This window comes from Dermochelys coriacea, chromosome 7 (genome assembly GCF_009764565.3).
Source record: "Dermochelys coriacea isolate rDerCor1 chromosome 7, rDerCor1.pri.v4, whole genome shotgun sequence".
Classification (NCBI taxonomy): Eukaryota; Metazoa; Chordata; order Testudines; family Dermochelyidae; genus Dermochelys; species Dermochelys coriacea.
Genome location: NC_050074.1, coordinates 37,265,870 through 37,292,705, shown reverse-complemented (window position 1 = coordinate 37,292,705; position 26,836 = coordinate 37,265,870). Strand labels below are relative to the sequence as shown.

The 26,836-nt window shown below is 42.4% G+C and overlaps 1 protein-coding gene across 1 annotated transcript in view; it reads right to left on the bottom strand.

The window, feature by feature from the left end:
• Positions 1 to 17,497: 17,497 nt before the first annotated feature.
• EFCC1 (EF-hand and coiled-coil domain containing 1) overlaps positions 17,498 to 26,836 on the bottom strand; it is an 88,631-nt gene continuing 79,292 nt past the window's right edge. Inside the window, 3 exon segments of the mRNA XM_038411259.2 lie at positions 17,498 to 18,358; positions 21,446 to 21,515; positions 24,622 to 24,780. Coding sequence (XP_038267187.1) covers positions 18,225 to 18,358; positions 21,446 to 21,515; positions 24,622 to 24,780 — 363 coding nt within the window. The 3' untranslated portion in view covers positions 17,498 to 18,224.

The window sequence follows — 26,836 nt, the reverse complement described above, 5'->3', positions numbered from 1 at the left end:
GGGAATGTAGTGAGCGGGGGCGGGGCCATGGGGAAGGGGGCAGGGCCTCAGGGAAGGGTGCAGAGCTAGGGTGTTTGATTTTGTGAGATTAGAAAGTTGGCAACCCTAGGCAGTAACTCTTTGTAGAGTTAGGGTCTTTGTGGTGGTTTCCATGTTGTGTTGTAAGCAAGACACGAGCAGTAATTCTTCCACTCTACTCTGCACTGATTAGGCCTCAGCTGAAGTATTGTGTCCAGTTCTGGGCACCACATTTCAGGAAAGATGTGGACAAATTGGAGAAACACCAGAGGAGCAACAAAAATTTGAACGTCTAGGAAACATGATCTATAAGGGAAGATTGAAAAATAGGGTTTGTTTAGTCTGGAAAAGAGAAGACTGAGAAAAGACATAAGCTTTCAAGAACATAAAAGGCTCTTATAAGGAGGAGGGAGGAAAAATTGTTCTCCTTAACTTCTGAGGATAAGACAAGATACAATGGGCTTAAATTGCAGCAAGGGAGGTTTAGGGTGAACATTAGGAAAAACTTCCTGTCAGGGTGGTTAAGCACTGGAATAAATTGCCTAGGGAGGTTGTGGAATCTCCATCACTGGAGATTTTTAAGAGCGGGTTAGACAAACTCCTGTCAGGGATGATCTAGTTAGTACTTAGTCCTGCCTTGAGTGCAGGGGACTGGACTAGACAACCTTTTGAGGTCACTTCCAGTCGAGCGATTCTATGAGTAGTGCAACCACTTTTGCCTGCCTCCACAGCCTGGACATCTACGTGGTCTCCATGCAAGAGTTAAGGTCAAGCAGCCACATCTATGTTCTCATCCCTAAGTGGAGTAATATTTCATTAGACATACCATTGAGTCCAGTTGCCTTTCCACATTTCAGAGTTTTCATGGCTATTGCCAGCTCCTTGGTGATAGAGCAGTCCACAATGAGCAGCTCCATCTCTGAGGAGTAAGTGAAGTTCCTGCTTGAGTGTTTCACTTTGCATTGTGGGCTGGCTTACCATTGAGCTGGTGTATGACTTGGTTGGGAGAGACAGCAGCGATGTGCTTTGTTTGCTGCCCATCAGGATTCAGCTTGTGCATGGTAGCCCAGGCTTTTTTGCTATTATGGCACAAGTTTGTTTCAATCATCTTCCTCCAGGCTCCAGAAGTCACATGCTCCTTTCCAATCTCTCTCATAAGCATTTCCCCAAGCCCACTGGTTTCTTCACTGAAGGGATCCAAGTCAAACAGTACTGAATATTTCTTATATTGTTGGTTTGAAAGCCCAGGTACATAGAATGTCTGACATCCCCTTGGGTTGTACTTTGGGCTGTCTTCCAAATCAGGGAGATAAATTCTCTATAGTGCTTGTGTGTCGGAGTAATATTACAGATGGATTCATCCAATTCAGAAGTAAAGCCTTCCCAGTGAGCCTTTCTGAAGTTGCATCTTGACAGATACTTTTTCCTGGATTATACTGCAGCCTTTGTTGTCACTTGCACTGATCTCTGCTGCAATTTTGGCATTGCTGCTATGACCTCCCTTCTGAAGTGGTCTGAATAGTCACAGGTGACAAAAGGTGGTCAGAATTTTACCCCTGGTTCTATTGTGTGCCAAGGTATATTTGTCCTTGAAGTCATAGAGCAAGGTCAAGTTGTTTGTTGCTACCCACTTCTCAACTTCTCCCCTATTGTTGGGGGTAACCCCAAATGTGCTGTGAATGTTGAAGTCACCTATGACAAGGCATGTTTTTTTGGCAGGGAAAATTTGGCAGGCCTTGCAAAGTGTTCACCCTGGTGTGTGTGTGTGTGTGTGTTTTTGCTGCAGTTTACAACATGTTCTACTGTACTATGGTGTTTCCAAGTGGTGGTTTTCACCAGTCTTCTGTCACATACAAGTATCGTGCTGCCACAGATGTTGCTTTCAATATTTGCAGCAATGTGAGAGCCAGGGATGTTTGGTGCTTTTGTCTCTGGTTCTTGCAAGCGCTTGATGTTTGCTTTCATGACAGTATGTTAGCCTTCTCTGTTGGGAATCCTTCCACAGTGAAACTGACAATTTTGAGTCCTGTCTTTGGCTGAGGCTCTGAAAGGGGCTGTTTTTTGTTGACACCTGTCTGTCTTTTGTATTGCGGTCTCAGTGCATATTGTCAGATTGGATCTCTCCCATGGCTAGTTGCAATGGGAGAGGGACAAGGGGTCACAATGTGAACGTATCTGATATGACCTCCATTGATTTGTGCTAACATACCTTCAAGCATTCCTCAGCCAGAGAGTAAGCAAGTATCTATTGTAGCTCATTGTGAAGCTATTTTCAGATACTGGATTTTATATAATTATAAAAATTACATGGTTTAATTTATCCAGAATTTCAAAGTAGCTTGGACTTAGTGATGACTTCCTTCCATCATATATTTGTTTGAAAAGCTTTCCTCCCAAATCTGCCCAATGCCATCTTGTCAGCCTTCTCTCTCTTCCACTTCTGCTGAAATCCCCATCCATACATGAGGGGTGAGAAGAGGAAGGCAATTTCTCATGTTTATCCACATCCTTGTTTTCCCCTGGCATGAGAGCCTTCACCCATGCAGTTCTTATCAACTGCACTGCTCTTCCTTTACTTCTCCACACCATTAATGCTTAATCTCACTTCAAAATTTCAGCTGAAAACCTATTTTTTTCCTCCCTTTCCTGCACGTCTTAATTACTCTCTACCTCTGCTATCTATGCTTTAACTCTCAAGCACTGTGGGATAGCTGATGAGATAACTTATGCAACATTCACTACATTGAAAGCATGATGTAAATTGGGATCAGTCAACCATGAATTGTGAAATAGACCATTTGGCAACAAGCTCCAGTAATGAAATACTGCTCACTTTATTTACAGCTGTGCATTTTCATAAGAAAAAATCCACTCAGAAAAATAAACCAAAAATAATGCTTACAATTACCTTTCCTCTTAAAGATTTGTGGTTAATTAGTATTAAGGCCTGAACATTGTATATTATATGGCTCTTAAAATGAGGCAACCTGCAGTTTTCTGAGTACAGCCTGAAGGTCTTGAATGCAACCTCTTGATTGTTAAAGTTGTTGTTGTGACAGTAAAGATTTCAATCTAGTTCATGTAATACGAAATCTTTGTTATTAGCTTCCCTTTGAGGGTTGTCAGGTGTCTGTCTGGTTTTCGACCGGAAAACCTGGTAAAAAGGGACCCTGGCAGCCCTGGTGAGCACTGCTGACTGGGCTGTTAAGTCTGGTTGGCATGGCTAAGGCAGGCTCCCTACCTGGCTCTGCATGGCTCCTCAGAAGCAGCAACATGTTCCTTGGCTCCTCAGTTCCGCACGCTGCCCCTGCCCCTAGGGCCGGCTCCACAGCTCCCATTGGCCATGAACCGTGCCAATGGGAGCTGTGGGGGTGGTGCCTGCAGGTGAAGGCAGTGCACATTGTGCAGAGCCGCCTGGCTACGCCGCCTCCTTGGAGCCGAGGGACATGTTGCCGCTACCAGGGAGCTGCCAGAGGTAAGTGCCACCTGGAGCCCACAGCCCTCACTCCCCTTCCATGCCCCAGAATCTGAGCCCTTCCTGCACCCCACACACCCCTCCTACACCCCAACCCCCTGCACCAGCTCGGAACCCCCTCCCACACTCCGAACCCCTCGGCTCCAGTCTGGATCTCCCTCCTGCACCCCAAAACCCTGATCCCCAGCCCCACCCAAGAGCCCACCCACCACCACACTCCTGCCCCAGCCCAGAGCCACCTCCTGCACCCTGAAGCCTTAATTTCTGGCCCGGTCCTGGAGCCATCACCCACAGCTGGAGCCCTCACCCGCTCCTGCACTCCAATACCCTACCCCAGCCTGGTGAAAATGAGCAAGTGAGTGAGTGTGGGAAGAGTGTGTGACAGAAGGAAGTGGGGGTGGGGCTGCAAGGAAGGGGTAGGACAGGGCAGAGCTTTGGGGAAGGGGCAAGGGTGTTTGGTTTTGTATGATTAGAAAGTTAGCAACCCTATTCCCTTTCCAATAACTCATTTTAATATCTTGTGTGCTAAAGGCGAACACTTCATTCACAGGCTTGAACTGTCTATTTTTGGACATGTGGGATTTCTGCATCAAACTTAGATTAGTTTGGGTGCAGCGTTCATTAACAATCAGTATAAAAAGTATCCCTTTCCTCTTCCTGTGTAGGAAATTCTGCTGGTGCTCCTGGAGGAAAAAAGACCACTCAGAGACAAGTTTTAAATACCTCCTGTCTCTTTTCTAAGTCTACTCAATGTGGTGGTGTTCAGCTAACTAGTTTCTCACTCCCTGATTTTATGATGCAATCTCATGGTTCTGCCACTCTTGTTTATCTATAGTTCCAGACAAAAGTAGGGTGACCCGATGTCCCGTTTTTAAAGGGACAGTCGCATGTTCTGGGGACTTTTTCTTATATAGGGGCCTATTACCCCCCACACCCATCGCTTTCTGGTAACCCTATAGAAAAGCAACTCCAGCTGTGGTCTCCTTTTCTGTAGATTCCAGTCAGTGTTTAATTATACATGCTAAAGCATTCAGTTTGACCCAAAGTGTGCCATACAGCTTGAGCTACAAAGTGGTGGGATAGGGTCTAGAGACCTTAGGCTGTCATCACTTTGTAACATTGCTTTCTTCTCAAGGAATCTAATAGTACAGAGCAAAGATCATCTCCATGATGTGCATGTTAGTATCCTTGCATTGGGGCCAGCCTGTCTTTTTGCTGCAGTTTACAACATGAGATTAGAATAAATGTCAGAGGGTCAATTACTGTAATCTTTATTAATAAAGAGTGTGCTTGAATTGTGATCTTGTTGCTGGGTTGATGTAGCTGCACTCTCATGTAAAGGTGACCTACAAATGGTTTCCGTAGTAGTAGTATATGCTGAATGTATGTGCTCTGAGGGAGGACCAGGCTGAGGAGCATTCAGCAGATTACTAGATTTAAAATTCGAGCACATTCAATGCACTGTTCAAATGTGAGGAAATTTTCTAACTGGCAGGTCACTTTGAAAGACCTGCTGATGCTTCACGCGGGGGGGATATACGCCCCGTGTGAGATGATTCGGTGGTGTGTCTCTGCCCAGGTCCTGATAAACAAGCCTTCCTAAACAGCACTCGGATGACTGGTAGTCTTGCTGAATTCCCCTCTCAACCTGAGAGATGATCCCTCCTACTTAGGGGAGCAGGGCAGTGGCAGGGCTATGTGACAAAGTAGCACTCCTGCTGCTTGCACTATACTTGTTCTAAGCCTATATGAAGGACTTCGTTCTCCATCCCCTCCGATGAACATATTCTTTAAAAATATTTCTTTGGAGGGGGGAAACAGTATCCTTAGACCAAATCTGCCCAGTTACCATATTTTCTGTTTCTCTTCTCCCATTTTCACCGCTACAGGACGTTTCCATGCACATTGAATTTTTGTTCCATTAGGGTCCATTATTTCTTACGCTTCCCCCCCCGACTTGATGTCTGACATAATAGACTAGAATCAAAATAATTGTCTTGAACTAAGTTTGTGCTGAATAAACAGCAAGAGCAGAAGAACTTATGAAACAATTTAATGTCCAAGTATAGTGCAGACGTACCCTCCGTGTGAAAAAGATGTCTCTTGGGTCTTGTCTATGCTAGGATTTAAAGGTGTGATATGCGGGTGTGTTAGCTAATGTGCTAATACACACATTTTATAAGTCTAGTGTAGGCAAGGCAGAGCCTTCATGTGTGCTAATATGGTTGAATTAAAGTGGAAGGAGGAGTCTGACTGGACCATCTTGGCATGTTTTTAAAATATACACTGTCTTGTCTACATTAGAATGCTCTAGCTATGACATGCTGTCATCACACCTTTAAATCCTAGTCTAGATCAGAACAGGAGCTGCTTGAGTTCTCAGGGCTTGTCTACACTGGCAAGTTTTGTCACCAAAAACTACCTTTTGGTGACAAAGCCGCAAGAGCGTACACACTACAATTTTGTGGTGAAAAACACCCAGTTTGGGCAACAAAAAACTTCCGCCCCTACGAGAGACTTTTGTCTTTTCTCCTCCCTTTATTGTCAGCAAACAGCCAGTGTAGATACTGCTGATTATTTTTGTGGACAGAACTGGCATCCGCCAGTATCCCACAGTGCCTGCCCTGATTGTTCTGCTCAGTGTTTTGATCTCTGCTGCCCTGCAGACATGTGACCCTCCCTTTTCAAAGCTCCAGGAAGTATGTGTGCTGCTCGGTTTGGGGAATAAACAAAGAGCAAATCACTGGAATGCTCCTGTTCTGCCCTGAACTAGGAACACACAGCAGGCAGGCAGACTTCTGTGCTGCTTTGCCATTCCTCAGCATCGAGAGCTCACAGAGCTACTCATGATGCTGCTCTCGGTGGCTAAGGGTGCCATGGGAGAACTCAGAGAATCCCAAGAAGCGCAGCGATCAGCTCTTCCTTCCCACAACACTGCACTGTGGGATACATACCCACGGTGCATTGCTCACCCTTTTGATGATGCTGTCCCTAATGTGGACATGAGCTGTCAACAGAGGGAGCAAGTGTGAACACCCTTTGGTGATTTTTGTTTTGTCAACTGTTGGGGGTCGACATAAGTTTTGTCAACAAAACTTGGTAGTGTAGACAAGCCCCCATTCTCAGCTGGTTGCCCATGCAGTTCATAGAATAAGCATAGGCTTGAAATTAGATGAAGGTTTCCTAACCATCAGAGGAGTGAAATTCTGGAATAGCCTTCCAAGGGAAGTAGTGGGGGCAAATAAACTAACTTTTTTTTAAGACTGAGCTTGATAAATTTATGGAGGGGATGGCATGATGAAATTGTGTGCAATGATTTATGGCTCATCTGTGACTGCTACTAGCAAATATCTCCAGCAGCAAGACATGGGACACTAGATGGGGAAGGCTCTGAGTTACTATAGAGAATTCTTTCCCAGGTATCTGGCCGGCGGGTCTTGCCCACATGCTTCAGGTCTAACTGAATGACACATTTTGGGACAGGAAGGAATTTTCTCTCAGGTCACATTGGCAGAGACCCTGGGGACTTTTCTTCTTCCTTTGCAGCAGGGGTCTCATACAGGTTAAACTAGAGTGAGTGGTGGATTCTTTAGTACCTGAAGTCTTTAAATCAAGATTTGAGGATTTCAGTAACTCAGTGAGAGTTTATTGGCCTATTACTGGAGTGGTTGGGAGAGGTTCTGTGGCCTGCAGAATAGATGATCGTGGTGGTCCCTTCTGCCCATTACACCTACGAGTAAGTGCTGGTGTTTCCTCTCCAACCACATAATGTGACCAGATTCTCAAAATTGTTCAGCTCACACTTAGGCAACTAAATGAAGTTCCCAAATACGCAAAAGCTCCCATTGGAACTGTCTTTTTGTTCTATGGTTGTACAGCACTTAGCACAGTGGGGTCCTGCTCCATGATTAGGGCCTCTAGCTGCTATGGTAATGCAAATAATTAATAACAAAAACAAGGGGGGATGCAGAGCACTTTTTAAAATCTGGCCCTTTCATTTAGATGCCAAAATGGGACTTGAGCTCTCTAGAAAATCTTGCCCCTTATCAGATTTTGTCTGGAACACATACTTACCATTGACCTAAACACAACTGAAGTCTGTCTCCTCTCAGTGGTTTGCTGTTTTGTCCTGAATATTGTACACTGTGCTATCATCAGCATCTATACTCCACTACCAGGGTCCTGGTGCTGCACTCTTAACATAGACAAAACTCCTGTTGATAGTGGGATTTGGTCCTTAATATTTGTATATATGATGATAACAGAAAACATAAAATCTGATTTTTCTGTTAGGGCTTCCTCCCTTATGAATTTAAGTGTGGGGTGTAAAGCTTATGCTTTCTGCAATGTGAATTAATATCACATTAATTTAAAATACAATCTTTTGTCTTTTGGACTGTTTTTTTTTAATTGAAAACTAAATAGCTCTGACTTGTGCTTCCAGGGTTTCACAAAGATGTTGACTTTTTAAATTAATAAAACAGGAATGTCTACTGATTTTATAATAGCCTGCCCATCCCATTCTGAGTTTCTTTAGACCAAAAAAGACAGCTCTTCTCCAGGCTAGCAGGAAACAAACTGATCATGCTGTGAATTTGATTTCTAACTTGGCTGGTTGTGTTAAAATGCCAGCTATGATTTCTGGAGTTTGCGCTAGGGTTTTCTTTTTTTCTTTCTAATATAGAAGTGTTGTGTTTATTACTCTTTTTAAGAAAAATCTTGTGGCTACTGACAGGGTTTGTTTGATATGGAAGATGCATTTTACTATGCCTGTTGATTTTTATAAAAACCAACCAAAAAACCTCTGTCTTTTTGAATATACAGTTAATGTACAGTTGAAAGGACAGTTGTTTTTTTTTAAGGCCAAAAGGTACCATTAGGATCATCCAGTCTGATCTGTATATGCCAGGCCATATAATTCACCAAGTGATTTGTTCCTAAAACCCATAATTTCTATTTTGAGCTAGAGCATCTATGTTAGAAAGATACTCAACTTAAAGTGATGGAGAATCCAGCACATTCTCCATAAGCTGGTCCTGTGGTTAATTACCTTCACTGATTTTAAAAATTTTCCTTATTTCTGGTTGGAATTTGTCTAGCATCTGCTTCAGCCTTTGGATGCTGTTATGCTTTTGTCTGCTAGATTAAAGACACTTCTGTCAGAAATCTTCTCTCTGTGCAGATACTTACAGATTATGTTCAAGTCACCTCTCAACTTTCTCTTGGATAAACTTATAAATTGGGTTTCTTTAGCCTTTCACTATAAGGCAGGTTTTCCAGATTTGAATAATTCTTGTTGCTCTTTACTGAACCCTTTTCAATTTGTCAATGTCTTTTGCAGTGCAGACCCAGAACTGGACAAAGTATTCTGGTAATGGTCTCACTAATGTCTCTTGCCATGTTAATGCCACCTTCCTTTTTTTACTCACTAATCCCCTGCTCTATATATCCAAGGATCACATTTGCTCTCTTAGCCACCAAATTGCACTAGAAGCTGGTGTTCAGATGGTGGTAGTTCACCTTCTGACCCAAGTTTCTTTCTGAGAAACTTTCTAAAAATACAGTGCCCTTCTCTATAAGTGTGACCTACATTCTTTTTTCCAAGATGTGACCTTGCATTTAGCTGCATTAAAAATGCATGTTGCTCAAGTGAACCCAGCTTACCAAGTGGTCTAGGTTGTACTGTAGAAATTAGTTGTCCTTAATATTTACTACTCCATCAATTTTTGTGTCCTCTGCAAACTTCACCAGCAATGATTTTCTGTTTTCTTCTAGCTCAGTGGTTCTCAAACTGGGTTGGGACCCTGTTTTAACAGGGTTGCCAGGGCTGGCTCAGACTTGCTGGGGTCTGGGTCTAAAGCTAAAGCCTGAGGGCTTCAGATCTGGGCAATGGGGCTCAAGTTACAGGCCCCGTGCCTGGGGCCGAAGCCCTTGGGCTTTGCCTGCCACCCACCTGGGATGGTGGGGCTCAGGCTTTAGCTTTGCTCCTCCCTCCCCCCCGGGCAATGGGGTTCGGGCAGCTTCAGGCTTCGGTTCCCCCTCCTGGGCTTGTGTAGTAATTTTTGTTGTCAGAAGAGGGTCACAATGCAATGAAGTTTGAGAACCCCTGTTCTAGCTCATTGTGTCACGCTGTCTGAAGTGGCTCACAACTGTGAGTGCCAATTTCAGGTCAGACTCAGAAAACAGGCCAGATGCTCCAAACTGCTGGTATATTCTATAATTAGATTTCACCAAGCCAGTAACAAATGTGCACTCCTGATCACTATATTAGTCTTACCACGGAGTCACAAACAGTCCCCGTAGGCCTGGTTACTCGGACAAACTGAACTTTGTGATAATGGTTCCTTTATACCACATATCGCATCACATTAGGTTACTTCCAACCCAAAAGGATCAGTCACTTACCCCTGGTCAATGGATACTCTCGATATCACACCAAAGACCATGCTGGCAGCCAATTTCTCTAGTAAACTAACTAACTATTAGCTAAGAAAAGAAGTGAGCATTAATGTATTTTACCGGCTTTAAATCTCTCAGTAACAGGTGAGTCAAAGTTTGTAAGTGACATCAGAGTTGTAGTGATCTGCTAGTTTTCCATAAGTCTCTTAGGGTTATCAAAAATAATTTTGGGGATCTCTGTCCACTTGTTCAGTATTCCACCCTGTTAGAATCCAAAACAACTAAGAGATACAGGATTGATCCCTGGAACCATTCTTCTAACGTCTTTCCCAAAAAGTCAAGTTGGCAAGTGTTTTCATTCACAGCATGGACTCTTCTTTTTTGATTAAATGCAAGCAGAGTCTGAACTTCCATTGTAGAACAAAACAACCCATGCTTTGAAGTCCGCAATCTTTTTACATTTCCAAGGCTGCAATCTCGTGTGACGTGTAAAAATAATGAAAATACAACGTGATAGCCAGAAACAATCCTTCATTAGTTTTCATGAAGTTTACACATCCAGCACAATCATATCTTAACACTAACACACACTTTAATCTAGGGTTAACTAATACTGAGTATACATACTGTAAATAAATAAATGAGAGGTTATAGGTTAGTGAAGACAATAACATTAACATTTCTTTGATATTCACCCATAAGTGAATTAGTCTTTGGCTTTAATCTGAGCTGGCCAATGTGTCACAAATTGATTTTATATCCTATCACTAACTGATCAACTGGCTGAACAATTATTACTTTGCAATGTTGTCTGTGCAATACTCAGAAGGCTAGAGAATTCTCATTGTGTAGTACCTCTTAATCCAGTGTACAAATCCACCAGAATTTGTCTCTTGAATATCTTGGACAGCTGGCGATGCCACTGAATCCGAATCCTAATAATACACTGTATAGTGCTTTCCATCAATAGATCTCAAAATGCTTTACAAAGAAGGTGAGTGTCATTATCCCCATTTTACAGATGGGGAAACTGAGGCACAGAGGCAGGAAGTGATTTGCAAATGGCCTGTATTAGGCCCCTGGCAGAACTGGGACTAGAACACGGGTCTCCTGATTCCCAGTCTGGTGTTTTAACCACTAGGCCTTCCCAAACTGAATCTGAAATTGTAGCCTTGGTCTGTTTAGTTACACCTGTGTAAATTAGGATTAGTCCTAAAGCAGTTATATATGAGTAAGTGGTTTATTATCTTCTCGTCTAATTTCTAAGCGCAAGCAATGCTCCCCCCCCTTGACAAGTTTACCCATTAGCATCAGCAGAAATTCTGCACAGACCACAGTTAAGAATAGTCATTTTAGGGGAGAAATGTCATTTTAAAAGCAAATCTTAGTTTAAGCATTTAAATCTCACTCCAAAATGACATACTTCATCTGAGTGAGTGAAGGTGAAAATAAAGCAGACATGCCAAAGGAGAGCTGTCCCAGAAGTTGAGTGCTGTACTCCAACCTTCTCAGCTTGAGGGCCAAACTTATTTCTAAAAAGTCAAGGTGCCAAAATAAACTTCAACTACTTTGGCAGGCAGACAAAGCCAGACAAGCACTCCTCTCATTTTCACTTTCAGGTGACATTGTAAACAGGCATTCACATGGCACTGTTGTAGCCGGAGTGGCAAGCATTGGTCTAAGTATGAAGGGGCATACAAATGTTTAGCATATCTGGCACCTAAATACCTTGCAACGCTTGCTACAACAGTGCCATGGAAACAGCTGTTCTCACTTTCAGGTGACATTGTAAATAAGAAACGGGCAGCATTATCTCCTGTCAATGTAAACAAACTTGTTTGTCTCAGCAGTTGGCTGAACAAGAAGTAGGACTGAGTGGACTTGTAGGCTCTAAAGTTTTACCTTATTTTGTTTTTGAGTGCAGTTATGCAAAAAAAATTTCTACATTTGTGAATTGCACTTTCACAATAGAGATTGCACTACAACACTTGTATGAGGTAAAGTGAAAAACACTCTCTTTTTTTTACAGTGCAAGTATTTAATAATATAAAGTGAGCACTGTACACTTTGTATTATGTTGTAATTGAATCTGAAAACATCAAAAATATATAAATAGTATTCTATTATTGTTTAACAATGTGATTAAAACTGTTTAATCATGATTTTTTCTCGCAATTAATCATGATTAATTTTATTACTCGTTTGACAGCCCTACTCATTTTTTTCTTCACATTTGCCCTTAAAGGCTGCACTGGTACCCCAGCAGGCAGCACTAGATATAGGTGGTGATGCTGGTAAGTTACAAAGGGTTGAAAGACGTAGCACAGAAACATGACAAGAACGCTGAAAATTCAGGCCTCTGGAAAAGTAAATGATACTTCAGGAAGAAAAGATGGTATTCAATTAAATTTCACGCTAAGAAGGGCACTGTACTAGTGTTATGTAATGCTGAATTATGTGTAGATTATAAAGCAAATAAATTAAGGTAGATTTTAAAAGGCTTAAAACTCCATGAAATTATTACCTTTTATAGCAAACTCTTTGGGTGGTAATGTGATGTCTCTAACATGCTGTGAGTGTTATTGTCGTACGTACTTGCAAGGAATTCTGTTTTTTACCAGAAAAACTAAAACAAATCTAAAACATTTGCAGTCTGACTGTCATAATTCAAACATACTATATAATGGATTAACGGTCTGTACCACCGGATGGTGGCTTCATTTATGCAAGTTTTTGTATGCAAAAACAAAAACTATTTAGCTCCTGAAGCTTCAAGCTTCACCAATCTTTCTGGAAGATTTAGGAATATAGGAATTGCTCTGCTGATCAGACCAAGTGTCCTGTTTGCACAGTGCACGGTGCTATATACTCTAGTGGAGGGTCAAGAAACCCTGCAATAGGCAGTTATGGAATAACCTGCTGTGTCAGGTGGACTTTAATCTGCCAATAATTTGTTACATATAGATTAGAAATACTGGTAGAAGGAAATTATAAGGGAAGAATACAACTTGTACTTTGACCATTTTGGAGCCACTGATTAGCCAGGAGTGAGAAAGGTAATGGAAGGAAGAGTGTGTGTGGAGAATAAAGTTAATTAAGAGGACTCAGGGGTGGGGGGGTATGTGAGCAATTGGGAGCTCAGTAGGAGAAATGCTTTGATTTCTGTGTTGAGGCAAACTTCCATTTTTAATTTGAACGATACTGGATATTTAATAGTAGCTGCTCATGAAATCAATTTGACTCTGGACTGTGGAGGACTTCTTTTGAATCATTAAGCCCAAGGAAGTCTGATCACATTCTAGCAAAGACCATTTCTTTTCTTGGGTGTTTTTTTTTTCTTTCCTGGGGTAAAAATATTGAAAAGGGCAATGCCCTGGAAGCACTGTTCCTTATTATTTACTGTTGCACTGTAGTAGCATCCAGTCAGGGACTAGGGCCCAGTTGCACTAGGCACTATATACATGTGTATAACACAATTAAAAAGAGGGTCCCTGCCCAAGAGAGCTTACAATTGATGTATGTGGTAAGATGCAACAAGTGGATTCAACAAATAAACAGGAGCACAATGTAGCGGTGAGGCCATGAAGATTAGTGTAATAAGCAGTGGTCACAGCACACCAGCTGCTTAGCCTAGCCATTCTATTCCCTTGGTTATACTGACTATAATACTTGTAACTTTCTTCATGAGGAGGATAACTATTGTGATGAAACTGAAAAAGAGAAGGAACTTTTCTTGCACTCAGTTCCCCTACAGAGATGATCTCCCATCTATGCCACCGCTTTCTGGAATAATTTGCAAAGAAAACAGAGAGTGCATGGGAGAAGGAGATAAATGGGGGATGAGGGGAGGAAATTAGGTGAAGCTACTGGGAAAAGTGATCAGAAGCAAGACTTGCATGAAGTATTGGGAAGATTTTCTTGGGTGAAGAGATCCAGTAATCAAAAAGTAAATTGGAATAGCTGAGAAATGTTTAAAATGGCAGTCTGTAGAGAAGAGAAGATCGGGATAAAAAGGGAATAGGTTACTGAATTTAGGGGAAATGTATATGTATTGTGCAGTAAACTTGCTTGATATCATACTATCTGGACCATCTGTAAATAAAATGGTAAAAAATAAGACTGTTATTTAACATTAGGGGCCAAAGCCAAGTGCGTGGTAAGGTGTGTTGTTTTTTTTGTTTGTTTTTTGAATCTGTTTCTGTGGCAAATATCTTAGCACGCATCCTGTAGGATACAGACCTATAAATCATGGCTGCCATCAGTGAAACAGAGTATAGATCTTTCAGCATCTTCCCTTCTAATTCTTCTGTAGTAGTCCCCAGAGGAATATGTGAGAGAGGTGTGTGTCGGTCTTTTGCACTGCTGGAAATGTATACAAAATCATAATACGAAAAGTCTGTAAGAGCCAAGCTGTCAGCTTCAGGAGATGCAAATTTGCAGGTAAAAGGACAAGTTCCTTGACACTTGCTGGAGTGAAGATTTGAGATTGGTGAGAGAGCTTTAAGCAGCTGTGCAGGAGAGGACTGGGTGCTTCAGGCTGAAACCTGGCAGGTTGTGAATTTATTTTTCTGAGGATTGGTTATGGAAGAGGAGGGAAAGGCCAGTAGAATTGGCTATGGGGAAAAAAACTGGTTGAGGAAGAGTCCAAATTTCTAGATGACAGGATGTTTCACTTAACAGATACAGTTAGGGAGAAAACAAACCTTGTTACTATCTACTCCTAATAGAATCAGAAATAAGCATGGAAAATGGTGGGGGAGCTCAAACACATTAAATGATGTAATTAAATTGGTGCAACCCCTTTGTGTGGACACTTGGTTTCTAAACCAATTTAGTTAAATCTGTACAACTTTTTCATTCAGAAAATGCCTAAGTAACCCACACATGTTGGATACTGCTCAGCACAGCTGTGCAGAAGGAGGTTTACAAGAGTCTTGCTTATACAAATGTAATACATTAATCTAGAACTGCTTGATGTGAGAATCGGTCTCCAATTGTAGTATGAGTCTACTTTAGAGCGGGGGAGGGGTGTCTCCATTTGCATAACAAGAGAGCCAAGCTGTATTGTTATGGTAGGTGTCACTTGGTAGAACTGTTACACATAGTGTTCCAAGTTCCTTTTCTTAGTGTGTGAGCAAATGTTCAGTGTTGCGAAGACATGCTGTGTTGTGGTGGTCATTCTGTTACACAAGGTTCTAGGTAGAGAGAGCTGGGCAAGCAGCGGGAGAGTTTGCACTTGTACACCTAAAATATATCCATATGCCTAGTCACTGATTTCTTCTGCACTGGGAAGCTGACCTGCAAGGCCTGGGCAGCTGCTACTGCAAAGCAGAGGGCAAAAATCCTGTACTACATTGCATGCAGGGATTTGATCCTGGACTTGTAGCTTTATTTCTAACATGGAAGTTTTTAGGGTTTTTTTGGGGGGGGGTCTACATTTATATCTTGTGTATTTATTTTTTTTAGGATGAGGGAAAAGGTGTTTTTGTTTATTTCTTTGTTTTGTTTTTGTTTTTTAACAAGGTCGGTTTAAAACTTGAGGTTCTTCCACACAGTCACAAAATACTAGTTATACCATCTTGTGCCACAAGCGTGGGTACAGAGCATGATACTGTGAGGGCACTGATAACCATTCAGAGGCAGTTTATTTTGCAGTCCTACTAAGGTCACAGATCAGTCAAGGGTGTGTATAACAACTGTTCTGAGGCTTGAAAACTGGTATGAAATGTGCAGGTTTTGCAGTATTGCCAACTCTAAGTGTTCGAAAGTCATAAGTCAAGTTCCAAAAAACCCATGAGATTTAAAAAAAACAACAATTTGGGTTTTTTCTTCTCTTCTCTCTTCTGAGCCTTAAGGATATACTCTGGTCATTTTTTCAAATTTTTTCTGCAATCCTAAGGGTTAGAAACTTCCTTTCTTTTTGTTTTATTAAAAGCTGAGATTCTCCCATAATCACTTGACTCTAAGGGATGAGGCTTTCAGAAGACAGCCAAATATCAGAAAAATTGTGAGAAACTGGTCAGAGTTGGCAACACTGGTTTGCTTCACTGGGGGTAGCGTGACTGTTTCCTTTGGTTACAATCTGTGTGGCTTTGTGCACAGCCTCTCCTCCCACTTGAGTTTTACTTGGAGATTGCGGTTTGAACAAACTCCAGATAACTAGTGAAACTAGTGTGGTCTGAAAACAAAGGACTACAAAATAAAAAAAAACCCACAAAATAAATGGGATTGTGGTATGAGCCATTTTGCTATAGACTCATAGATGTTACGGCCAGAAGGGATCATCATGATCATCTAGTCTGACTTCCTGCAGATCACAGAACCTCACCTAGCCATTCCTGTAACGGGCATATAACCTCCTGTCTGAGTTACTGAAGGCCTCAAATCATTATTTAAAGATTTCAAGTACCAGAGAATCCACCATTTACTCTAGTTTAAACCTGCAAGTGACCCGTGTCCCATGCTGCAGAGGAAAGTGAAGAAACCTCTAAGGTCTCTGCCAATCTGAAAATTGCTTCCTGTCCCCAAATGTGGCGATCAGTTAGACCTGGAGTATGTGGGTGCGACCCACCAGCCAGACACCTGGGAAAGAATTCTCTAGTTGCTCTGAGTTTTCCCCATCTAATGTCTCATCTCTGTCCATTAGAGATATTTGCTAATAGCAGTCGCATATGGGCCATATGCCATTGCATGCAACCTCATCATACCATCCCCTCCATAAACTTATCAAGCTCAGTCTTAAAACAAGTTAGCTTTTTTTGCCCCTCACTACTTCTCTTGAAAGGCCGTTGCAGAACTTCACTCCTCTGGTTAGAAACCTTTTGTCTAATTTCAAGCCTAAACTTGTTGATGGCCAGCGTATATCCATTTGTTCTTGTGTCAACATTGGTGCTTAACTTAAATAACTCCTCTCCCTGCCTGGTATTTTATCCCTCTGATGTGGTTAGAGAGAGCAATCATATCTCCCTTCAGCCTTCATTTGGTGAGACTAAACAAGCTGAGCTCCTTGAGTCTCCTCTAATAAGGTAGATTTACCATTCTTCATATCCTCTTAGTAACCCTTCTCTACAGGAAAAGCTTTTTCCTAGGAAGGCTGTGGTTTCTAATCTGCATAATTAATTCAATGGTCTCGTTTTGTTCCCTGCATTATCTCAGGTAAATAGAGTTCTCTTTATATTCCCAGAAGAGCCTATTGTACATATTTTTTTTTCATTACATAGATTCAGTAGAATGTCTTAAGAGCTTCTTTGCCTTTTATTTTCTTCTGTTGACGATTGAGTGAGGAAGCAACAGCAACTTCGCAACACACTATCCTCTTAGTCGTCCCTGGGGATTCTCTTATTACTGACCAGAATATATGCTTTCATGAGCATGTCCAGCATTTTACTTCCATCAAGCCCCTTTCCTGCAAATGATGCCTTGCTTTATATCTTTACAATCTCACTTAAACTATATAGGATGGGAATGTCTTATATGTATATCATTTGCTAGTTGGTTGGTGAAAGACTAATATGAAGCTCTCCATTTCACTCCCTGTCTCTGCAGCCTTCCCAGTTCCTGGCAACTTGAGGAACAAGATCATTCTTCACTTTTTTTTCCAAACAATTTAATGTTTAACAAAATCTAAGATTATAATCGGCAAGGACAGTTACAGATTAATGTAAAAGCATAATCACACTTCTAATGGATCTGTAATTACAAATACAAAATCCGCATGAACAGAAGCATAAATGTATCTCTAGAGTTAAATAAAATGTATAATCACAATCACAAACACAGACATACATTTATACATGGGTCTTTAACTTGCCCTACTGGCATATACTAGTGTGCATATATCTTTATAATATAGTAATTTTGTCTCTTACTTTAAGAAAACAACATGCGTATCAGCCAGTCTGTCTGTCTTCCATTATTAAATGTACTGGTTCAGCTATCGGAAGAGGAAAAATCTCTAGCTAATCGACAATCAGATATTCAGTTTGGGGTTTTCCTCTATTGAGCTGGTCAGTGCATTTGTAATACTTTTTGTTTGGTGGACTGGTACAGTTACAATGCCATAATGTGGTGGTTGTCAGGCTTCAGAGATGGACATCATTAAGATTTCTCATGAAATGTGAACACTTATAGAGGCCAGGTGTGAAGTTAGCTGACGAATTAGAGGTCTTCCCAGAGGCAGTACACCTGTGATTTCATGGCTTAGTTATCCTAACTTGTCCCTTTATTATTGAACTCCTCCAAATCTGGCAATCTTATTCTTCCATCCTCTGTTTAACATCGTAAGATTTTAGATACTTGACTAATCATGATGAACTGCAGATGGCACTGTTGTTCAACAAGAGATAACCAGTGGGTTAGACAATGACTGGTGACTTTGAGCATTCTCTAGAGGCTTGCTTTGTAGGAGTTCGCAGGCAGCCAGCTCATGGTAGAGAGTATCTAGGATCTCAAGGATGTGAGCTTTTCCTTTAAAAGAAAATTTCGAAATACATTAGCATAGCCAGGAAAATGCAGATTTTAAGTCATAAGACTACCTCTCTTTCACATAGGTGTAATTTCAAATATGTGTAAGGGGACTGTTGCCCCCTTACTAACATTCAGTGGGGGTGTTTTGGTTGGCTAGCTCCCAGTACTAAAAGGGGAAGGGTTGATGGGAAATCAGGACCCTGAGACTGACAGTCCCCCGGTACAATGGGGAGAGGCCAATGCTCCAGGTCAGCCTGAATGACAGAGCGTGCAGGCTAATCAGGGAGTCAGGAGGCCAGGGGGTCCCATCCTCCCTGTAAACTGGAATTGCCTGGGTCAGACAGCGTGGAGCCGAGGTAAGGAGAAAGCAGGGGCCCAAGCTGAGCTGGGGAGCAGAGCCGTGCCAGATCCAGAGGGACCAGAAAAACAGCCCAGAGAGAGCAGACTTATCCTGGAAGGAGAGCTGCAGCAACCAGAGCCAGAGGGGCCAGAGAAGCAGCCCAGGGAGCTGGAGACAGAGACAGAGTGGTGGAACTGGGGCTGGAGCAGTCCAGAGCTGGGTGTGGTGAGCAGCTGGGGACAGCAAGGGGGACTCTGGGCAGTGGGCCCACCACAGGAACATGCCTCAGCCAGGAGGCTCTGCAGGCCAGGCTTGGAGGGGGATCGTAACCCCGACAGGGTGTGGGCGACACTGGGAAGAAGGGTCCTGCCACTTAGAGCCTGAGAGCGTGTGGCCACAACCAGAGCAAGTGTCCAACCCGCAGCATCTCTGCAGCAGAGCCAGGGCCTGAGAAGAAGGCCTGAGACTTACAAGGAACAGCCTGTGAACTGCCCTGACATTCCAGAGACACTGTTTGTGATGTTCCCTGCCACAGAGCAGGGTGATGTTTTCCTTTAACCTTTCCCATTTTTCCTTATTCCTTTTTTGCAATTTATTTAATCAACAATTAGTTTATTTGCTTTAAATCATATGTAATAATCAGTGGGTCACGGAAGTGTCCAGTGCAGAGAGAGTACCCCAGAGTGGGGACACTCTAGCTCCTGTCTTAGGTGACCACAGCAAGGTTGGGGGTCGAGCCCTCCAGAAATCCTAAGCCCAGCCTTGTTGGGGTTACAAGGACTCTGCCAGACAGAGTGGAAGGGGAGTCCTTGAGGGTAGGGAGGCCTTTGGGTAAAGGAAGTGGGAGCTAGGACTCGGATCCTTCTGCTAGCCCATTTCACCACGGTAGTGCAGAAGCCAGGAAAGTTCCCCACAATAGTGGGACCAATCCCCCCTCTTATATACAGAATTCTGAACGTGGAGAGCAGAGAATGAATTCTTCTGCATATCAAAGGGACACAGAATGGAACAGTACACAGGGAATGAGTCCTCTGCAGTTCCTCCTACTGCAAACTCTCTGCTCATTAAATCCCCTCATCCTTGTGTGAACAGAGACTGATTTTTGAAACGTATTGGCTGTCTGTGTGCTGCACTGCATCAGCAGTTAAACTTCCTAAAACCCATCCCTGAAGGATGGATACACCCTGTTGGTCTAAATACCTACTCGTCATCCAAATAGAGACTGGATTCAAGTCACAGCAATGAAATGTAGCTAATTGAATCAGCCACTGGCGTAGCATTCTCGCAGTGAGAGAATGTTTGACTACAGAGATTTTGGAAAGCAGCTCATGTCACATCAAGTGCAAAGCCAAAAAATCAAAAGCAGAGGAAACATAGGGATTTTATAGCAAAAGTGATGCAGAACGGATAGAGAATATATTGATTTGGGCTTCATCAGCTTTCCCTCATTAAATACTTTGGTTCTCAATTATGTATCTCTGGAGGCCGAGCTGTGCTAGGGTTAGGGAGAGGGCATGTTGCCTCAGCGGCAATGCTTGGAGTAGTTATTTCCCTGTAAGGTAGGCACAATACCTCCTGGGTGCTGTGGGAAGTGCTGGACAGCTATCCCATAAGATGGAGTGCAGCCCTGCCAGAACAGTTCCTCTATACTTATTGGAGCTGCTAGTACCTCAGAGGGCACTAGCTGCCACCTTTCTTTTGCTCCCCGGCCTACAGCTCAGGTATGGCTTCCCTCTGTGTGTGTGCACTGTCAGCAGGAGAAGGGCTTGCTGTGCCATTTTTCCCTGTTCCCAGGACACCCAGGTGGGAACGGCACCACTTTGATTGAGAATGTCTGGACGCTGAATCACTGCATGCTACTGACAAGCCTTTTGTATGGCAAGAAGGTTCAGTGGAAATCAGAGCGTTTTGTACATGTTACTTTCCCTGAATTACTGTTGTTAGTATTCTGCAGAACAAACCCTCAGGCTGCATCTACCCTTTCATTATCTCTTCTTTGACCCCCCTCTGCCTATTAAAAGCCCCTACAGGCAGTCTTCCTATGCAGACTGACTGGGTACAGTATGCCAGCTTCTTTGAAGAAGGTAAATGCAAAAGCTCTGCTAACAGGGACAAAGTAATCAAATTTAAACCTCCAGGCTGTGAAGCCTGCATGGTTCTTCTATAGACAGCTCCTGCACAGTGGGCTATTGTCTGGGGAGATGAGTTTGCAAGTTTAATTTTCGTAACAAGAACACGAAAGGCTGCTATTGAAGGACAGCAGGTTTGACCCACTGAATTTACTGAAAGATGCTGCTTTCCTTTGTACCTTCTCTTTAAGTAAGGCAGAGAAGAGCTCTAGACAATGGAATTGTAAATGTCAGGCTACAAACTAGGGGCCGACATGCTGCTCTCTGATACGTGTGCAACCACACTGATGTTGGAGGGATTTAATGTGTTTAGAAGGCAAAATCTGGCCCTGTGGGCAATTTCTGTCCTTGGATCTGTGCAGATGGCTCCTATTGATTTCCGTGGGATGAAGAATTCATCTTAAGGGTAAAATTCAGCATGATGTCCCAGTTTCTGTACTTTCAAAGATTTGAAGCCGTCATCTTTAGTAGGGGTCTTGCACAGTAATTTTTCCTCCTTTGGAAGTGAGTGACTTTTTGCTTTTCTGTCTGTTTACAAGTTATATAATCTGCCTTCCAAGTGACTCTGAATTACAAATGTACTTTGCACACTTCTTATTCTTCATAAAGTTTTCTTACCATGTTGGGGGTCACGACAGGATTCCAAAGTGCTCAGCAAGATTTTCCCCAAGGCTCGCTTAGATATGCTCTTTAAAACACAAAACAATATCATGGAACAATTAACTCCCTCACCAGCTTAATATACACAACAAAATCTAAATATATATACAGTGGATTTACACTTGAAAATGAAAACAAAATTAATTCCTCATAACATGGTGTCTTATTTTGGAATCTTTTTCAATCTTTGAGTCAAACTGCACAGTGAACAGCAGATTTAGGTATCCCTGTTGCTTAGTTCCTGACTTTACTATAACAATCTGCAGTAGTTCAAAGGGAAATGGAGAGCACAGAGCTGAGCTTTCAAAAGCTTGTGGCCACAAAATCCAGATGCACAGACTTATCATGGAATGCAAGCAGGATATAAGCATGCTCAGGACTATCAAAGTCCTGGCCAGACTCGTGCAAAAGCCCTTGTGTGTTGAAAGATGGGCAGTACAAATATATGAGTTGTGGGTGAGGCCTCAGAAATAGGCCCCAACTCCTATTTTCAGAAATGTCTGATACCATTTTAAGCACACACAAACTAGGGGAAGTTACTGCATGTGTTCTTCAGGGGAAACAGCTGGGGAAGGTCCTTAATCAGCCCTCTCTTGGCTGCTGTCTACTGAGATCTATTAAACATTATTGACAGTACCTCCAGTTTTTAGGGCTAAGTCAGCTTGGCTGGCCTGCCTTTGTAATGATTCCATTTTAGAAATGGTTGAGGCTACCACATGGTGTTTAGAAAGCATCACTCTCAACTTGGTACCTAAATCTCGTTTGGGGGAGAGGCAGTCCTGCAGTCTAACTAGCACCCTCAGCCCACATACCTGAGAGAGCAAGATGTTTTGAGTAAACTCCAAGGAGTGGCAATAGGCAGAAACAATTCCTAAAAAAAAAAACCTGCACAACTCACAACTGCAGTTCAAGTGTTATTGCATCTGCTTATTCACATGTCCCATCCCATCCACCTCCTCAGACTCCTACTTGTCTATAGCCCTTGGGTTTAGTGAAAGCAGGAACTCAGGAGTTTGGGACTGCATGACCCTTCGATTAACCTCTGTTCTGAACATTCAGTGCTTCAAGAGGATGTTTATTTGGTTCCAGACTGTCCTGGCTTTCTAGAAGGTTCCTGCACTTATGTAATTCTGGGAATACTGTATCCATAAGGGTGAATATACAGAGGCAATATAGCCTTAAAAGCTTACTCATTTGTAACTGCAGTTTCTCATTCATCTGTCTAACGCACCTCCTCCGTAGGACTCTATGGGCCGTTCTTCAGGCTCTACAGGGGATCCTGTAAATCATCTTTTTCATTAAATCATGTAAATCATCTTTATTCACTGGAACTAGGGAACATGACCACACACAAAGGCATATTTCCAGCAATGATTTAGCATCAAGCAGTATTTTCACAACAATGTAGCACACTGCGTGATGGATCATCTCCTAAGCTGGAATGATTTTCAACAACACGGCTGACCAGTGAATGATATGTCGAAGTCTTGACACGGAAAGTTCTTATGCCTGCTGTCAATCACAATCGGTCATTCTTTGCCATCTTAATAGTACATCCTTCATTGGATTGGATTGTTATTGATCCACGTGGCAAGCAGTGTCAGACTTGGGATGTGAAAATAAAATGAGCTATGAGAAGCACTAAAGTAAGGTAACATAATTTGAGATACTGCATTTGTTCCCTAGAGTCAGCAGTAGACACACCAGCATACTTCAGGCATGGTGAAGTCATTATAGGTGGGAATAATCTAATTAAATATACACAGTGTACAGCTCTGCTGAAAATTCAGGTGATGCCCTGAATCCTAATCTAAAAGTGCAATGCAGACTTGTACAGCTCCTAACATACCCATGTTCAATAGCTGATCCAGCTTGCTCATCTATTGGCTAATTCACACCACTCTCTTCCCCCCCCCCACCTGAAGCAGGAATTTAAAATAGCTTTTTAAGAAGGTCTGACCCATCACATTTTAAATAAGAACCAGTTTGTGTTGTGATTCCATCAGCTCTGATTAACTAAACAGCCCCTGTCTGGGTTAGTACTTGGATGAGATGCTTCTCAAAAACATCTCTGGTTCTGCAGGAAGTAGATTTGCTCCTTCTGTAAGTTGTACTAGTCTTGCTGCACTAATGCTCCTATATGATGCAGTTGGATGTGCTAGAAGACTGAGGAACTGTTGTGTAATGTAGCTGGCTGCTGCATTTCAGTCCAGCACTGACCGTACATCAGGCTGGTGTTTCAGTGCTTGGGAATGAAAAGAGTTATAGAAATGTAAGGGAGGATTATGTTCATTTCTTTTTTTTTTCAATAACATGCGGATGTGAGTGGTGCATAACCTATGCCTGGTGCATTCTGGGGGTGTGCCAGGCAAAGGCCCTTAAAAGCAGTGGCAATAGGATCAGACAATTATTTCTCAGGCCTGCTTCTACTGAATTGAAGGCAATCAGGCTGCCACTAACCCATTCCCAAAAATATTTCCTGTGGATGTGGGGGCGAGCAGGCCTAACTTGTGCACTCCAGAGACTTCAGATGGGGGGAGAGAGGTCAGTCTGTTTCTAAAGCTATCGCTGGGGCAGTGTTGAAAGCTAGCAGGCTCCTTCCAGAAGACAGCTGAAATAAAGAGAACCCTATACCCAGCCTTTGAGAAAATATCATGATGTGATTCTGCAGTATTGACTGATCCTTGCAAATTCATATTGCAGAGCAATCCATGCAGTGACGTAGGTATGCTCCCAAAGAACAGCACCTTATATGCACTGTGTGTTTGGGTGGGTCTTATGCTATCAATTTAATATTTGATGCATTTTCTTCTGGAAGACTAAATCCTGCCCTGAAAGGGGCTTGGACCTGATTTAGTGGATTTTTAGAAAATCTGAAACTACTGATTTTCCAAACTTTTGTTTGGAAGGAGGGGAGAGTTTTTGGAGAGTCGCACGTAAGAGTTTCTAGGCTTTTCTTCTTTGCTGCAAGGCAACCATTGGAGCTGATGGTTCCAGTGGCAAAGCTGTGCAGCTGTGTCTCTTGCATGTAAGGGAACCCTTGCATTTGGATGTAAGGTACAAACATCCTTTTCAGTTTGGGAGGGACACTATCAAAACCAGCTCTCGTTCTTTGGACTACTTTCTTGCCGTACCAGGTCTTGAAGTTGTTGAAGAAGCTGTAAAACATCCATGAGCTTTTCTTCCACCAGTGACAGCCTAACTCTCTCAGTCTCCAACATCTGTAGCTCCATCTTCAACAATTCAGTCTCCTCCACCTTTTGTTGCAGTTCACCTAGCAATGGGCCTTTCATCTGGACAACGACACAGGGAAGTTAAAAGCACTGGAGCTTTTGTTCTCTTGCACAATAATTGCAAAGCTAACTTTTCCTCCAATCTGGTAAATGTCAGTTTGCTCCAGAAAACTATTCCGAAGGGAAATTCTTCACTTTGTTCTATTGCTATATTTCTTTAAGGCACTGAATAAATAGCTGCTAGGAAATGCATTTGCTCTTCTACTTCATGACATTTCATTCAATATTTGGTGTAACACCCAACCCCCCAGACTATTCAGAAATTGTAACTGTTCTCATTCTGAATTCTGTACTTCAGCCTTTCTTATCTATATTTTTCAAGGAAGGATAATACAGAGAGGGCTCTGCTTTTCTCACAACTATCTTCACACTTTTTTCTACCCCATCCACTATGCATAGAACACACTTATTAAATAAAGTAATAAGTAGGTGATTTAGTCAGCAAGTTTCTTGTAAGCATCTTGGGAAAAGTGAGTCCTGGGGAAAGATTTAAGACCCTGATTCAGCAAAGCATTTAAGCACATGCTTAAATGGAGAGAGGTCTGTGGTTTTCAGACCAGCTCAAGAAAGCCCTGTTCGAATGATGACAGATTTCAGAGTAGTAGCCGTGTTAGTCTGTATTTGCAAAAAGAAAAGGAGTACTTGTGGCATCTTAGAGACTAACAAATTTATTTGAGCATAAGCTTTCGTGAGCTACAGCTCACTTCATCGGATGCATCCGATGAAGTGAGCTGTAGCTCACAAAAGCTTATGCTTAAATAAATTTTAGTCTCTAAGGTGCCACAAGTACTCCTTTTCTGTTCGAATAAGGCACTGAAGCAGGCTGAAGGGTAGCCTATGGAAGTACTCATGCGCTTAAAGTTAAGCATGTTGATTAAGTGGTTTGTTGGATCAGGACCTTCCTGAGCTACTGCAAAACCAATCTCTAGGACTGGCCAGTAACCAATAAAAACATGGGTCTCCCACATTCCCAGTCAGCATCCTAACCACCAGGCTATAGGATCAGTTTCTCTCCCCATCTTTCCTGTTGGAGCTGTTCCACTTTGTAAAAGTAATTAAATATTCTGTGGGCCAGGCCAGAGAGATACAAACTCTGTAGTCAGTCTCCCACATCTCAGGCAAGTGCTCTAGCCAACAGCCTATATATTTTGATGGAAAAAAGTCATGTTGAAATATTTTTGACCAGTTCTAATAACCTCTCCTCATTTAAGCATTTGCACAAGTGCTTTGCTGAATAGGGGTGGATTTCAACACATGCTTAAACTTAAGTATCTGCTTAAGCACTTTGCTGAATCAGGGTCTTAAATCCTTCCTCACAACTTACTACTTACATATGTTTACAAGAAACTGTCTAAGTCATCTACTTATGTTTCATGTATCTTTCTTATGAGTTAAATGCTCATTTAGTGGTGGGAGGATGTCAAATGTTGGGAGGAGAGGGCATGAGGAGGCTGATATCAAAGCTGGGTTTTGGTGTGGAAGAGGGACAAGAAGGCAGCATTGTTGAGGAAGGGCAACTTAATGTTTGCTTACAAGTTTCATTTTTGTAAAGAAATAGGACTTGTGCCTGTCATCATCCTGCTCACCTGAGTTGTACATTGTATCCCTTTTCCTACCTCTTGCCTGTAAGATGCTACACTGTCTTTGGAACAAGAACAGTCTTCCTTGCTGGTTGGAAAATGCCAAGATGCTAATGTGACCTAAATAATAGTAACCAGCTCTGAACAGGTTTCAGAGTAGCAGCCGTGTTAGTCTGTATTCGCAAAAAGAAAAGGAGTACTTGGGGCACCTTAGAGACTAACACATTTATTTGAGCATAAGCTTTCGTGAGCTACAGCTCACTTCATCGGATGCTTATGCACAAATAAATGTTAGTCTCTAAGGTGCCCCAAGTCCTCCTTTTCTTTTTGCAGCTCTGAACAACATGCAGTTTGGATGACTTAATCTAGATCCTCTGCCGAATAGTGACTTGAGAGTTCCTCAGTGATCACCAATTTTGCAGGAGCTAAGCAAATAAACAACTAGTTGTCTGTACATACACCCAACATAATCATCA